This window comes from Haliotis cracherodii, unplaced genomic scaffold, assembly GCF_022045235.1.
Source record: "Haliotis cracherodii isolate W230 unplaced genomic scaffold, xgHalCrac1.p SCAF_1, whole genome shotgun sequence".
Taxonomy (NCBI): Eukaryota; Metazoa; Mollusca; class Gastropoda; order Lepetellida; family Haliotidae; genus Haliotis; species Haliotis cracherodii.
This window is the reverse complement of record NW_027266264.1, coordinates 23,963,017-23,979,783: the sequence shown is the minus strand read 5'-3', so window position 1 is coordinate 23,979,783 and position 16,767 is coordinate 23,963,017. Positions and strand designations below refer to the sequence as shown.

The following is a 16,767-nucleotide window of genomic DNA, read 5'->3' as shown; positions in this document are numbered from 1 at the left end:
GAATACCACTATTATATAGCTTTAAATATTGAATACCACATAAATATAAGTTTAAATATTATACATGCCATACATGTGTGACAGTAAATATTTAATGCCACCATGATATAAGAGTAAATGGTGAATACTGTCATGATATAACAGTAAATGTTAAATACCACCATGGTATAACAGTAAATATTAAATACAATCAAGATATAACAGTAAATATTTAATGCCACCATGATATAACAGTAAATGGTGAATACTGTCATGATATAACAGTAAATATTAAATACCACCATGATATAACAGTAGATATTAAATACAATCAAGATATAACAGTAAATATTGAATGCCACCATGATATAGCTCATTGGGAAGTAGTGGGCATTTAAATACTTATTTGATCAAACAAGAGGTTAGCATTTTGTCACTATTCCCAAGTAAGTATAGAGTTCCATGTTTTAGCCAATTTAGATAATGTGAATGTAGGAACTGAACTGTCACAATGATAAACGATACAATGACCCCTACAGCGTCATAAAATCTTATCTTAATTAGGGTATAAACATTAGTTATGAGCCATTATCAAACTATTTGTCTTCAAAACCAGGGGCAGTCGGGTAGCCTGGTGGTTAAAGCGTTCGCTCGTCACGCCGAAGACCCGGGTTCAATTCCCGACATAGGTACAATGTGTAAAGCCCATTTCTGGTGTCCCCCCTTCTGGTGATATTGCTAGAATATTGCTAAAAGCGGCGTAAAACCATACTCACTTGCTCACTCACTCTTCAAAACCAACAAATGTCTAATAAAATTCCTCATCATAAATTATCAAATAATTTAATTTGTGTGAGCTAAAAGTGTTCTGTTCTTGCCATAAGGGGAACAAGTATGACATAAATTAAGGCCAAATTTTTGTGGGAGAAAAAGATAAAAAAATAATAATATTGTTTCAGATATTTTGTGTTTTCTCTAATGAGTTATCTAAATATGTTGTCAGGATTGCAGTGTTTGTTAAGCTGGTCTTGTAGTTTAATGTTTCACACGTCGATTTTGTTAGTTTAAATCATCATCATAATAAACAGAACTTTCTAGTTTTTTTGCGTCTGTTTGCTTTTAAATTTCTTTAAGGTCTCATGATCTGTAAACTGATTAGTAAAAACTATGTCGCCTTATTGGGTCAATAGGTTAGATTGCCTTATTGGGTCAACAGCTTTAGCGTGTTCAATTCCAAATTTGCAATAGGACTGGAATACAAAATTATTTAGCATACCTTACTTTTGTTGCTGGCGATAAATAGCCTGTTTTTATGTTGTAATATCAAATTGCAACTATTTAATGCTCTAATACTTGATTTAAAGACAAAACTATGATATACTACTTGTTACATTGGTACTGTCCATCATTGACAGATTTTAAAATGCTATTATATTATATTAATGTATAATTTATTCTAGTCACGATATGGTTGAAACACTGCCGATGTGACTCACTCTCCAAATGTATTTCTCAGTGATCACTGGATAGATATGCTGCATATGATACATATGATAGATAATATACATATTTTTAAGGCACAATACATCATAAAAGAGTTAAAAGCTTTAATATAGCATTAGAACCCAAAGCAGGTCATGTTACCTTGGCAAAACCTTTAAAGAATGGGAAAGAGATAATCTGTTTGACACTGGAAATGTTTCTTAAACACAGAAAAACCACCCCTTGAAGGAATGCATGTAAATCTTATGTGTAGACTCATATCATGGCCTGATTGTTCCTTCGCTGTAGTCTCCTTACAGTGTTGTTTTCTTAGAGTCGTGTGTTGTGACTACACAGAGATTCATTATCAGCTGGAGTAGAAAATGTATTCCGACAACTTATGTTGCACTAAGTGACATTACACACCTTGTTCAGATTTATAGCAAAGTAAAATCCTGACTTGTTTGTATAATTTGCTTATTTGGAGATTGCATGACGATAGTAAACAAAAGGACCTCCACGTATGTCTTCTTGTATTACGGAGTTGGACATGTTTGTGTTGTCACGAATATTGCTGAGTGCGGCGTTAAACAACCAACCAACCAACCAACATCAGCTGATAAGAACGACTGCCGACACCTTAGTCATTCTTCACACTTTCACAAGTATGTGTTTTCTTATTAATGTTTTTTGGCTAAATATACTTGAATAACAATCTTTTCATTTTTTGTTTTGATGTTATTAGTATATGTTGTCGGGAAATTAGTCTTGAATTGGTTTGATTTCTCAAGTACAAATTTGGGATTGATAAACATCATCTATTATAGTGTAGAGTTGTGACGTTAAGAAGCATACCGGGTAAGCATAAAATTCCAACAGTAAGGACTTTCAGTAAATATAGTCATTCCAATTCGAAGTCCTGAATATAATTCCCAAGATGGGCTTTCCATCTTGGCCCCCCTCCCTTTTCCCTCTGAAGGGATTCTTGTCCCCAGTTCCCATGCTTGCCACAGGAGCCAACCTTAGAGGATCTGTGACTTGACTGATTGCTTGACCTCATACCCTGTATCATTGTTCTTGCTTACTGTTCCCCTGGGTGGGATCCCAGTTTGCCCCTATTATGTTTCGAGGTTTGTCAGCACCATACTCGTCCTCATAGGTTCACCTAACTGGTAAATGTCTGAGACTTGCATCACTTCAGGCTTTCCTCCAACGATAAGCTGACATGCCGTGATATGACTGGAAAACTGTTCAAAGGATTGTTTATTTACAGTGATGTAGCTTGGGTGTTGCTGACTGTGACACTCACTCACTCACTCACTCACTCACTCTCTTGGTTTTTATTATTGCAGACTGTTGCATAGAACAACACTCACTCACTCACTCACTCACTCACTCATAGCTTCCCTGCCATGATATTTCTGTCACTTTTCTAAAATGAATGTTGGACCTCATAGCTGTGTTGGACCTGTAAACTTTTTTAAGAAATACAACAGTCTTGAAGTAGATTGGCCATCAAAAAGACATCTCTTTTGTTTATGAGAATTTAAGTATTTTGATGTATGTGAGCTACTCAGCGACATCAATGTCAAGCTATACAGTGTACATTCCCCCATGGTGTTTGCTTGACTACTGCCATTAAGCCACATAAATGCCATATTTACGGAGAGACAGCAACTACAAGTCAAATGATGTCAGCAGCTCCCCAGTTTTTGGAGTAGCTACGAAACTGATATCATAACACTGAAACTTTTGTGTGCTGCAGACAAAGGAATGATGACACGGCATAAAGTGGATGTTCCAGTTAAAACAGTTTCAACACCATTCTGTTAAAACTGTTTCTTCACCATTGAGTCTAACATGACACCTATTTGCATCTGAACTTTGAGGTGAACAATCTGGTTTAGGTTTTCACTTGTGGATAGTACACACACGCAACGACAAACAATAGCTCGCAGACAAGCTTCAGTGGCTTGGGGGGCTCACGTTAAGTGTTATTTAAGTGCTGAGAAAAGATATATGGATGCTACACGTTTTCCTTCCACTTTTTATGTAATGAATATTTCTAATGCTTCCAAAGCATGCATTATTCCTGGATGGGTATAAATAATGTTTTTGACTGTTACATTATGCAAATATTAGCATAGTTAGATGAAACACTTATATCCAATTTTAACATTTTCAGAACTATTCTCATAATATTATACTCAAAAGAAGTTAAAGAATACCCATTTCTTTCATATGCTATAGTTAATCTGTCATAGAATGACAGATTAACTATGGTAATATGAAAGAATGGGGTGTTCTTTAAGTATTATTAGCTGCATCATACCTAATCATGTTTTTCGCTTTATATGAACAGCTATGAGTAACATTGATATGTTTGTAGCGAGACTGATCAGTGACTGCTGGAGTAGGTCCTCCATAGGGGTCCAGTTATTATAACCTCAGGGCCCCAGCAATTTGTTCTCCCCACACAGACCTATATCCTTCATTTAGTGCTGTGTTAATATGATAATGGGAGCTTGTAACAGGAACTGGCACTTACAGTATCACCCGTCTCCCCATCTCCACACAGTGTAATGTCCACCAGTGGATTCCACCAACACTGGGCATTAGTCGGCTGATAACACTTGCAGTGTTTAGTTATCATTTTTATCACACACCAGCTTTTAAGTTCTGTTAACCAGGGCTATATTGTCTTCCTACTATAGCCTGCCCCTTTACGTGCAAATATCCTTATCACCATGGCTAGGTCTTGATTCAGCGTGTACTGTAGCTGGCTATTCACAACAGTTAATTGTAGTGCTAGTTAATGGCTGGAATGTTATCATTGATCACTAGTTGTTTTGGGATTATTTCATCTAATTAGGATAAATTGTTATTGATTATGAAAATATTTTGCGTATTTTTCCTATCTTCTCAAGCAATATTTCAGCTTGAAAAACTAACACAAGAACAGGACCATATCATACCATCTCATGCCGTATTCATTTAATGTTATATGTCTTTGAAGTTTGGAGTCATCATCATGCAGGTTTAATAATGACACTTATTTTTCTTTGGATTATTATGCACCGTATCACATTGTAAATTTGCTATCTTACTGTCTTGCCTGTACCATAACCTGCACGCAACCAATTATCAGTAATAAATAAACAATTATGGACTTTTTAAAATGTCATCATCATCATAATCATCATCACCACCATCATCATCACCACCACCATCATCATCATCATCATCATCATCATCATCATCACCACCACTTACTTTGCCAATTCTCTGTTAAAGAATGCTATTTCCAAGTGGATGGAAGTGATAAGGGATTAATACACCAAGGCAGGTGTGTAACTTTGTTATACATCACTTACCAGGCTCTGCTAGAGTGATGCTATTCTCTATTGTTATTCATAGGTAGGTAGTAATACAGGACTTGTAAAGCAAGGAGTACTTAATTGTTATACATCAGTTAGCCAGTGTGATCGGCTTCACTGAGAGGCTGTATATGAGTAGATAACACTAACCCTTGGTTTCATGGCTTCAGAAACTGAGATTTAGTGCCCAGCTTGAACAGGGGAAATCTGTCAACAATGGATTGTAATAGTTACATTTTCAGTGTTGATCATATCAATAAGATCATACATGTTTTTTGCAGGTAGATATATACAGTTTGTGAATAAGGACATGTATTTTTGATTTATTAATCCTGTGACGTAAAATATATTGGTATTATTGTGCAGGAGTTATGTGATACTTTCATATGCAATAATCATACAAATTAATAACAATATTAATAATTTTCATGTAAAGAATTCTTATTTTAGTTGTTTCATATCTGTATTTAAGTATAAATTATCCTTAATTTTGAAGTAAAATCTGAGTTAAGATAAAATAATTATAATTTAGAATTTGTTCATGTAACTCTGATTTAGTTTATTACACTAACCCAGCAGGTACATATTATGAGTTGGGTAGTAATAACACAATCCAACATGCTGCACCAGTTGGATGTCAACAGCATAGTAACTTCTCAAACCATAGGAGTTTATTGTGTCTCTCATTCCTCTCTGTCTTTAGGTAGGCTGTGTCACCTGTGTCATACGTCGCCAGGCTTATCTGTCTCTCTCTCGACCAGTCTGGCTGCCTAGCCACAGCGTTCAGGATTAGCGGACTGCGGCCACTACCGTGACTAAACAGTTACACGTGGATGTAACAGTGAGTGGCGGCCGCTGCAGCAAGTAGTGGACTTGGATGTAGGGGCTGATGTGGAGGATCTACGCTGCTTGTGAAGGTGAGCCAAGTAACGACTCTGTATCCAGACTCACTCCATGTTCACTTGAGTGGAGAGGGCAGGACTTTATAACTTCCAATCTTCTGGCTAATCTGTATGTGAATATTTGCAGTCCTCTTATCCAGTTTGATTTGTGAATTTGTGATTGTGGTAAAAATAAGTATTTTTGGAGTCTTAATTGTTTTTTTCACCTTTATTAGTAAGAAGGTGGAGTAACTAAGTGGGTAGAGAGTCATCCGGGTGGGACTATGTGTGGACCTTACACCAGCACTTCAAGTACATATCACTCCCCAAGGGGAAAAGAGTGGTTATTAATCTGATAACAGTGTAGGACACTGCAGGGCAGGTTTGAATGTTGGTGTGAGTTGGAATTCCACAAGCAGTGGGACTATAAGTGTGTGGAAACAATGTACGACATTATACACAGATCATAGTAGTCTTCAGCATGATTTATTGCAGGTATGGTTAGACTTAACGTGTGTAATGCCCTCCCTCATCTGAGTATTATGCCAAGGACCAACATAGTCAGCTTTGGGCAAAGGTGTGGTCCAATGTTTAGTAGGTTATGTTAGTGTTTGAAATTCTGCATAAACTTTATTCTATCCTTGCTAATGTCTAATGTGAAAAACGGAACTTAAGAGGGTCCCTAGATTCAAATACCTGCAGCAAACCACACAGACCCCCTTAACTACCATCACTACCCGAAAACAGATTTGTACTATGGGCCTGAGGCCTTTCAGTATGGAATAAAACTTATCCTATCCTACCATCACTGTGGTATTATGATACAGTTTGTAAAGTGCCGGTGAAATTCTTTCTTTTTGTCTGTGAATGCAGCTGGCAGTCTAAGCTGGTTATATGCCTATCTGGATTTACAGGGAACAGCAACAACAAGTTGACATAATACATTAAGAAGTTTGAATAAGATGTTTTTCTTCTGGTTCAGATCTCAAAGAAAGTGTTCATGCTTTACCAGCCTCTAATCTACCTACACATTTATCATAGGAATTATGTATAGAATGAGTTGACTAGTTATTATGAACATTGTCAGAACACTGTTGTAGACCCCCCTGGTCTAATGGGTAATGAATGAAACAAATCACTACAGGGTAATACACTTAGCCTGCTGAGCTTTACCCCTGTATTGGGACTCGTGATCAAATATGTGGGGAGCGAGGGAATGTGGGTTTGAGTCTTAGCCTGGGTGTGGCTGGTCATAATGGTTGCTGATTTGTACTTGGGCTGTAATGGATGATCATTTGTGAGGATTTGCACACCACTCTCAAAAAGTTAAACACCACCCGTTCTTTCATATTGCTATAGAAATACTACAGTGATATGAAAGAATTGGGTGCTCCTTAACTTTTTTTGAGTAGCATTTTATTCATCAGGGTAAGATATGCATATTTTTTCAGGTGCGCCAGTGCACTCATAAAGATGTTTCAGTCTCCCCCGCCGTGATATCGCTGGAATATTGCTAAAAGCAGATTAAAACCATACTCACTCACTCACTTGTGATCCATCTGCGGACTTCGTGAATATCATTTCACTAAGGCTAGGTAACAAGCAGTCACAATTTAGAAAGACTTGATCCCTTCTCATCACTGAGATTGATGATAGCCAACTTTATATCGTGCATCATACTGTGCATTGAGCATGTTCACATCTTCATAATTTTCCATGTGTTTGTCATGGTTACTTCTGCGAAAGTACATTTACCCCCTGGCTTCATTTAACAACCGGGGACACGGGGGGCCCAGTCGCCTAAGGCGCCGCGATTCGCTGTGCAGAGTTGCGTCCCTTGGGCAAGCCAGAAACCTATGATTGTGAGTTCGAATCCTGGTTCGCCCCAATTATGTTTCAAGGTCTGTCAGCACCATACCTGTGCTCGTGGGTTTCACCGAAGTGGTAAACGTCTTAGCTCTGCATCACTTCAGGCTTTCCTCCCACATTATGCTGACACGCCCTGATATAACTTGAATACTGTTAAAAGCGGCTTTAAACCCAACTCACTCACTCACTCACTCATTTAACAACCCTTGTCGCGTGGTACTGTTGTTTAAAAAACATTATTTATTAGTGTTATGGGAGCCTATTTTAACAGTGTCATTGTCACTGAAATACAAGGAATTTCTAACCCTGTTCATATACATTTATCCCCGACTTGTATTACCTATCACACACAATCTCATTAAAATCAGATATTAGTTCTCGCTACCGCTAAACAAAGATCTGAGGACATCTGATTACGGGTCCAGTCAGACTGACTGTTCACAAACTTTGACCGACCACTGGAATGATGACAAGAAGTTGACATTGGCCAAACAGAAGGCAGCTTTCTCCTGCTTTATGGCACTAGTTTCAAACTGACGACTCTCCTTCAAAACATATTTTGACAAATTCTCGATTAAAAGTTAAAAAAAAAACATGAACAAAAGAACATTCTGGAATGGTTACCAGATGGTCTACATTGTATGGATTCCGTCGTAAAGCCTGTATTTGTCATTTGGAATACCCCATGTTAAATATCACACAAAGCTGTCATTCCTGTCACTGTTATATTAACAATTGTTGTAACTTGATTTCAACTTTAATCAAATTATTTCCAGTCTCTTTTTCCCACATTTTCGGTCATTAAGAACTCTCATGTTTAGAAAACAGCTCTGCTTCATGACCAAGCGGTACATTTTTAATTTAGCTACAAATTACATTAATGTGTTTTGTGTTTTTATGACCCCATAAAACACTCAAAGTAACTCAATAGAAGAGCTGGTTGTGTTTAATGTTTCACTCCATTAGGATGGTGCTTTGTTACACCAGCTTATAACGAAACATTATTCACTTCCCCCACAGGAGAGTTATTATAATTTCAAAATTGCATGTTTCAATGTCAGGATTTTTGTCTCCCCACTGATACCATTAACTTTCTTGTGGCTGTAGCAGAAAGATGATTCACCTTATTAACAAGTCAAATAATGTCTCCCACTAGCAATGCGGTGATTTGGTCATGGGAGCGACATTTTGATGTACGGGCGGCTGTTTCATAAAAAGTAGCTGTTGAATAGCATATGAGACTATCCTGTTAGACCTCATTGTGACCGTCTCTGTTACTCGTCCTATGACATTCTTGTATTCATCTGGTTGCTGGTTGGAGAAAGTGAAATAAATGTTGGATATGATAAAAACTTGAAATTATTTAAATTTTTCATTTTATATTCAGATTACGTATCTGAAAGTAGTTGTCTTGCTGTTTGTTTTTGTTGCACACCGTAGACCAGTGACATAAGGCTTGTTGCTGGATAGGTCCTCGTGATGTCATTGCTTTATTGGCGACTACAGGTTTCTGTGATATATATGATAATGTTGCTGACCACTATACAGATGTGATATTTATGACTTTAGACTAGTGACTAGCCTTGCTCCAAGTCTGTACTGAATGATAAGTCCATGGATGTATAGTAATTCTCTCCTTGTCTAGATAAACGGACCGTAGGGACGCCAGTTTTGGGGGGGGACGACTTGTTCTCATTATTTTTAGAATCTAGGAATTATGATTTAAACTAACAATCATTGCCTTAGTGACTTGTGCAAGTGTAACCAATGAACATATAGCTTAAATGTTGCCTAACCAGCACAAAATCCAGATCACTCGCTGAAAATTTGAAAGCACTGGGATTTGCTAGTTGACGGATTTAGCCAGAAGTTGAGTCTAGGAAGTGCTGAGATTACACAGGCATTAAATAACACTGTTTTCTTCTGTCAGGGGCCTGAAACCTCACAGTAAAGCAAGAAGATGCTTTCTTTCCTACACCATCTTCCAATGTAAGTCCATGTCATTCAAAGAATGTTTATATCTGCCACCATGAATAATCGTAGAATATGTCTTTATGTTAATTTTCAGCTTAACCTGTTAACAATTACGGGCAGCTAGATGGATGGTGTAAATCCTGTTGGGGCACTATGCAGGTAGCAGAGGTACTGTAAGTCCCCATGGTCCCTAGTATGGTGATCCATCGCCTGTTTTTATGTTCTAATATAGTCATAGCCTTTTAATTCTCCTTTACTAGTTTTAAAACAAACTATGTTAGTATATGCATATACTAGTTGTTGTACTATCCATCGTTGACAGATTTTAATATACTATTATACCTGCAATATGGCTGAAATACTGCTCAGTCACTCACTCACTCACTCACTCACTCACTCACTCACTCACTCACTCACCCTATGTCCCAACACACCTGGGAGTGATGCACAGGGCTGACACAGGACTTACACATTCTAAATTCGACTTCAGGCTAAGCTGTAGAAACAGTCTGGAGTGTTTGAAAATCTTTATGTGGATGTAAGTGATTGAAGTTGGTCACCTCAGGCAATTTGGTAAAAACATGATGCTTTGAAGTAGTGTTTGGAAGAATTTAGGCAGAAGAGGCTGTGCAAGAGAGATTGAGAGGCAGAGCATGGGGGAGATTGAGAAACAGAGCATTGGGGAGATTGAGAGGCAGAGCATGAGGGAGATTGAGAGACTGAGCATTTGGGAGATTGAGAGACTGAGCATTGGGGAGATTGAGAGGCAGAGCATTTGGGAGATTGAGAAACAGAGCATTGGGGAGACTGAGAGGCAGAGCATTGGGGAGATTGAGAGACTGAGCATGGGGAAGATTGAGAGGCAGAGCATGGAGGAGATTGAGAAACAGAGCATTGGGGAGATTGAGAGGCAGAGCATGGGGGGATTGAGAGACTGAGGATGGGGGAGATTGAGAAACAGAGCATTGGGGAGATTGAGAGGCAGAGCATGGGTGAGATTGAGAGACAGAGCAGTGGGGAGATTGAGAAACAGAGAATTGGGGAGATTGAGAGGCTGAGCATGGGAGAGGTTGAGAGGCAGAGCATTGGGGAGATTGAGAAACAGAGAATTGGGGAAATTGAAAAACAGAGCATTGGGGAGATTGAGAGACAGAGAATTGGGGAGATTGAGAGGCAGAGCATGGGAGAGATTGAGAGGCAGAGCATGGGGGAGATTGAGAAACAGAGAATTGGGGAGATTGAGAAACAGAGCATTGGGGAGATTGAGAGGCAGAGCATGGGTGAGATTGAGAGACAGAGCAGTGGGGAGATTGAGAAACAGAGAATTGGGGAGATTGAGAGACAGAGCATGCGAGAGATTGAGAGGCAGGGAATTGGGGAGATTGAGAAACAGAGAATTTGGGAGATTGAGAAACAGAGCATGGGGGAGATTGAGAAACAGAGCATTGGGGAGATTGAGAGGCAGAGCATGGGGGGATTGAGAGACAGAGCATGGGGGAGATTGAGAGGCAGAGCATTGGGGAGATTGAGAAACAGAGCATTGGGGAGGTTGAGAAACAGAGCATGGGTGAGATTGAGAAACAGAGCATTGGGGAGATTGAGAGGCAGAGCATTGGGGAGATTGAGAAAAAGAGCATTGGGGAGATTGAGAGGCAGAGCATGGGGGGATTGAGAGGCAGAGCATTGGAGAGATTGTAAGGCAGAGAATTGGGGAGATTGAGAAACAGAGCATTGGGGAGATTGAGAAACAGAATTGGGGAGATTGAGAAACAGAGCATTGGGGAGATTGAGAGACAGAGCATGGGGGAGATTGAAAAACAGAGCATTGGGGAGATTGAGAGGCAGAGCATTGGGGAGGTTTAGAAAGAAAACATGGGGGAGATTGAGAGGCAGAGCATGGGAGAGATTGAGAGGCAGCATGGGGGAGATTGAGAGGCAGCATGGGGGAGATTGAGAGACAGCATGGGGGAGATTGAGAGGCAGAGCATGGGGGAGATTGAGAGGCAGAGCATGGGGGAGATTGAGAAACAGAGCAGTGGGGAGATTGAGAGGCAGAGCATGGGGGAGATTGAGAGACTGAGCATGGGGGAGATTGAGAGGCAGAGCATGGGGGAGATTGAAAAACAGAGCATTGGGGAAATTGAGAGGCAGAGCATTGGGGAGATTGAGAAACAGAGCATTGGGGAGATTGAGAGGCAGATCATGGGGGGGATTGAGAAACAGAACATTGGGGAGATTGAGAAACAGAGCATAGGGGAGATTGAGAAACAGCATTGGGGAGATTGAGAGACTGAGCATGGGGGAGATTGAGAAACAGAGCATTGGGGAGATTGAGAAACAGAGCATTGGGTGAGATTGAAAGGCAGAGCAGTGGAGAGATTGAGAAACAGAGAATTGGGGAGATTGAGAAACAGAGCATGGGAGAGATTGAGAGGCAGAGCATGGGGGAGATTGAGAAACAGAGAATTGGGGAGATTGAGAAACAGAGCATTGGGGAGATTGAGAGGCAGAGCATGGGTGAGATTGAGAGACAGAGCAGTGGGGAGATTGAGAAACAGTGCATTGGGGAGATTGAGAGGCAGAGCATGGGGGGATTGAGAGACTGAGGATGGGGGAGATTGAGAAACAGAGAATTGGGGAGATTGAGAAACAGAGCATGGGTGAGATTGAGAAACAGAGCATTGGGGAGATTGAGAGGCAGAGCATTGGGGAGATTTAGAAAAAGAACATGGGGGATATTGAGAGGCAGAGTTTTGGAGAGATTGAGAGGCAGTATGGGAAGATTGAGAGGCAGCATGGGGGAGATTGAGAGACAGAGCATGGGGGAGATTGAGAGGCAGAGCATTGGGGAGATTGAGAGGCAGTATGGGGAGATTGAGAAACAGAGCAGTGGGGAAATTGAGAGGCAGTATGGGGAGATTGAGAGACAGAGCATGGGGGGGATTAAGGGAGACAATACCATGGTGTCACAGTCATGGCCCTGTAGCATGACTCCACCCCTATTCTTACTGGTTGAGTGAAGTTGGCCATCTCACAGTTTACAGCCCACCTCTCAGTTTGAAAAAGCAGTTTGATGGTCAGTGTCTTGGAAAGGTGGCTATTATTGCAACAGATTGTATCGACTGCTTTGAAACCATCCTTGTCATGAGACAGCCATTACCGCCTGCATCAGAACACATCTCTCATGAAGGACTTTAATTTCCCCTGTAAGACAGATACTAGACAATATGACATTTGAGCAGCTCATTACAACACTGAATAAACAAGGGAGGATGCCTGCTGTTACCTGGGATCTGTCATTCATTTTCTCTCCTTAGAATGGGTTAAGGTGAAAACGTCTTGAGAAAAAAGTGTGAAAAATTTAGAATGTGTAAGTATGTGAGAGAAAGTTGGTGAAGGAGATCCCGAGATATGGAGGGTAAGCTAGGTATTTATGCAGTAGCTGTAACATGGATCAGAGAGGTATGTGGTTATTTAAGACTGTCATTGTGCACATGTCGGTGGTATTTGACAACACTGCCAATGCTATGCCTAGATAGATAAACTTGTACATACAATCTGCATTGAAGTGAGGGTACAAAGGCATGCTACGTAATACTGCATTACCTGCCCTTGTTCAGATTATCCCCTGTCAACATTCAGTACCTGCAGTTTCTATAGCACACATTCCTCAAGACAATAAACTTTCCCGTCCAGTTTCTGACTGCAGACACCAGCGCTGTGACTCCAGAATGTTACAGAAGGTTGTTAAGAAGAAACAGGGGATAAAAACCTGTGTGCAGGTGGGACCACAGTGTATAATGGCATTGACACAATCTTATGAATGTGTTATTGACTTGAACCGCGTTGACTAAACACTGGATCTGGTAATACACGATGCATGGCAGCTACAAGTGTGGCTGCACATTGGTGACGGAATGCTAGGGATGTCGAACACGAGCCGGCAGAAAAAGTAACTGTGATGTATGGCTTGCCTGACAACTATTTGCAAACAGGGAGATAGAGGGTGACATAGAATGTTGGTGAATGTTTCTTCATGTGAGAGAAAGAGCATAAATGGTTTACTTAGATGATTTGTGACTCCTAAACCAGGTGAGGTGTAAATTTGTTTGTTTGTTTGTTATATTCCTTCTATATGACAGAGATCTGTAAATATTTAAGTCTGGACCAGACAATCCAGTGATTGACATCATGAGCATCAGTCCGAGCAATTGGTTTGGTTTGGTTTGGTTTGTTTGTTGTTTAATGCGACACTTAGCAATGTTCCAGCTATATGACGGCGGTCTGTAACTAATCGAGTCTGGACCAGACAATCCAGTGAATGACATCATGAGCATTGATCACAGCAATTGGGATCGATGACATGCATCAACCAAGTCGGTGAGTCTGACCACCCGATCCCATTAGTGGCCTCTTACGACAAGCATAGTTGCCTAGCATGGGTTGCTGAAGACCTAATGTACCCCGGATCTTCACAGGTCCAACACAATTGGGATACGATGACATGCATGAACCAAGTCAGTGAGCCTGACCACCCGATCCCGCTAGTCACCTCTTACGGCAAGCATGGGTTGCAGAAGACCTATTCCAACCTGGATCTTCACGGGTTAGATGAGGTGTTGTGTGAACACTGGGTGTAGTGTTAGGGTTGTGTGAACAGCAGATGCAGGGTTATCTCCCTTTAGCTGAGCCAGGATATGCTTTGTGTGTCAAAGTCAAGATTCACCTTGATTATCATCCTTGGTCTCTTAACACTATGCCAATGCACGTGGAGTTTACCAAAGTCAACAGTTGTTATCAGCATCAGTTTAGCTTTCCTCAAATATTAATCTGACACCAATAAAACAATTGGAGCACTGTTCGGAATGGCGTTAAGCCCAACTCACTATCTTTCAGTATGCAAACTCTGAACTCCATTGCTACAAGAAGTGGAAATATAAACTATACACAGTGTAATGATTTACAACAATGGAGCATAGCAACCACAACTGCATCATCCGCCCACGTCAATCAGCCTCTTTCAAGAAATAATCAGTAAATGGTAATACCAATATGTATTGATTTGACAAACTTCAATTAACTTCTTTGAATAGCATTTGCTGCTCCAGATTTTACAATGAGAAGATACAAGCATTTTTGATGAAGATGAGTGTATCTTGTGTTGTCTTTGTATAAGGTAAAATCTGTTCATTCACAAGAATTGGTCATTCATGAGCCAGGTATTGATTTTCTAGCGTATCACTCATGATTGTGTTATTGCACAACATGGGACTATTTCCATCCATCAATTAAATATCTATTTTCACTTTGATGCCACCATTGTTCACCTTGATCAGTGTTAAAGAACAATAAGTAATGGAAGTAAATCTGGTTTTGACAATGTCACGTGTGAAGGGGATTCAAAGACTGGGAATTAAAATGGTGGACAGTGCTCCTATGTAGCTGTCAGCATGGAAATGGTGAATGAAAAGTATGATCTTGCGTCACATGAAGTTATTATCACCACATCATCACTGGGAGTGTTTATACTACTGTGACTGGTCTCGCTACTGTGCACACATGCAAGCACTTTTACTGCCTCATTCACAAACTTCTGCTTGAGTTGTGGTATGAAGAAGATTAGGGACTAAATCAACATTTCACTGAGAGGGGAGTGTCACCATTCTGACAGATAATAGAACAATCTCAGTTGACATGAGGCAGGTAGAGATAAGGGATTGTGATGCCATTGGAGTAGAACACCACTATATACACTGTGGTTCTGTGATCTGTGTATAACACTATATACACTGTGTGATACTGTGATCTGTGTATACCACTATATACACTGTGTGATACTGTGATCTGTGTATAATACCACTATATACACTGTGTGATACTGGGATGTGACTGTGTATAATACCACTATATACACTGTGTGATCCTGGGATCCTTGTATAACACCACTATGTACAATGTGTGATACTGGGATGTGACTGTGTATAACACCACTATATACACTGTGGTACTGTGATCTGTGTATAACACTATATACACTGTGTGATACTGTGATCTGTGTATAATACCTGACTATATACACTGTGTGATACTGGGATGTGACTGTGTATAACACTACTATATACACTGTGGTACTGTGATCTGTGTATAACACTATATACACTGTGTGATACTGTGATCTGTGTATAACACTATATACACTGTGTGATACTGGGATCTGTGTATAATACCACTATATACACTGTGTGATACTGGGATCCTTATATAACACCACTATGTACAATGTGTGATACTGGGATGTGATCTTTGTATAACACAACTATAAACACTGTGTGATACTGGGATCCTTGTATAACACCACTATAAACACTGTGTGATACTGGGATGTGACTGTGTATAACACCATTATAAACACTGTATGATACTGGGATGTGACTGTGTATAACACCACTATAAACACTGTGTGATACTGGGATGTGACTGTGTATAACACGACTATATACACTGTGGTACTGTGATCTGTATATAACACTATATACACTGTGTGATACTGTGATCTGCGTATAATACCTGACTATATACACTGTGTGATACTGGAATGTGACTCTGTAGAACACCACTATATACACTGTGTGATACTGGGATGTGACTGTGTAGAACACCACTATATACACTGTGTGATACTGGGATGTGACTGTGTATAACAATACAAGATCACTGTGTAAAACAAGAATATTGAAAGTGTTTCACAGAACCTGAGCATGTATTATTCTGCGGTGGTTGTGTCAGGATGGTGTACAGGTAAACTTTATATATTAAGTATATCCACATCCAGTACATGTACCTTTAAGAGGTTAACTTGGTACAGGGCAGCTTGTAGCATGTCTACAGTCAGTACGTTGTGCAGGTAAACTTGGTACAGCACAGCTTGTAGCATGTCCACAGTCAGTACGTTGTGTAGGTAAACTTGGTACAGGGCAGCTTGTAGCATGTCCACAGTCAGTACGTTGTACAGGTAAACGTGGTACAGGGCAGCTTGTAGCATGACCACAGTCAGTACGTTGTGTAGGTAAACTTGGTACAAGGCAGCTTGTAGCATGACCACAGTCAGTACGTTGTGCAGGTAAACTTGGTACAGGGCAGCTTGTAGCATGACCACAGTCAGTACGTTGTGTAGGTAAACTTGGTACAGGGCAGCTTGTAGCATG

The 16,767-nt window shown here is 40.2% G+C and overlaps 3 protein-coding genes across 7 annotated transcripts in view; all 3 read left to right on the top strand.

Moving 5' to 3' along the window:
- LOC139474770 (solute carrier organic anion transporter family member 4A1-like) overlaps positions 1 to 16,767 on the top strand; it is a 143,564-nt gene that overhangs the window by 25,025 nt on the left and 101,772 nt on the right. For 3 of the 5 annotated variants that reach the window (XR_011653993.1, XR_011653996.1, XM_071257904.1), the window contains exon 2: positions 5,542 to 5,755. The gene's annotated coding sequence lies outside the window, so the exon portion shown is untranslated. Of the gene's footprint in view, positions 1 to 5,541; positions 5,756 to 9,557; positions 9,578 to 16,125; positions 16,361 to 16,767 lie in introns of those variants that run through there. The other 2 variants (XR_011653995.1, XR_011653994.1) reach the window with 2 other exon arrangements.
- On the top strand, positions 10,503 to 11,425 carry LOC139454883 (A-kinase anchor protein 5-like). Its single transcript, XM_071236501.1, has 2 exons — positions 10,503 to 11,129; positions 11,336 to 11,425. The coding sequence occupies exons 1-2, from the start codon at positions 10,503 to 10,505 to the stop codon at positions 11,423 to 11,425; spliced, it is 717 nt and encodes a 238-aa protein (XP_071092602.1).
- On the top strand, positions 11,525 to 12,168 carry LOC139454872 (A-kinase anchor protein 5-like). The gene is made up of 2 exons (XM_071236491.1): positions 11,525 to 11,832; positions 11,925 to 12,168. The coding sequence occupies exons 1-2, from the start codon at positions 11,525 to 11,527 to the stop codon at positions 12,166 to 12,168; spliced, it is 552 nt and encodes a 183-aa protein (XP_071092592.1).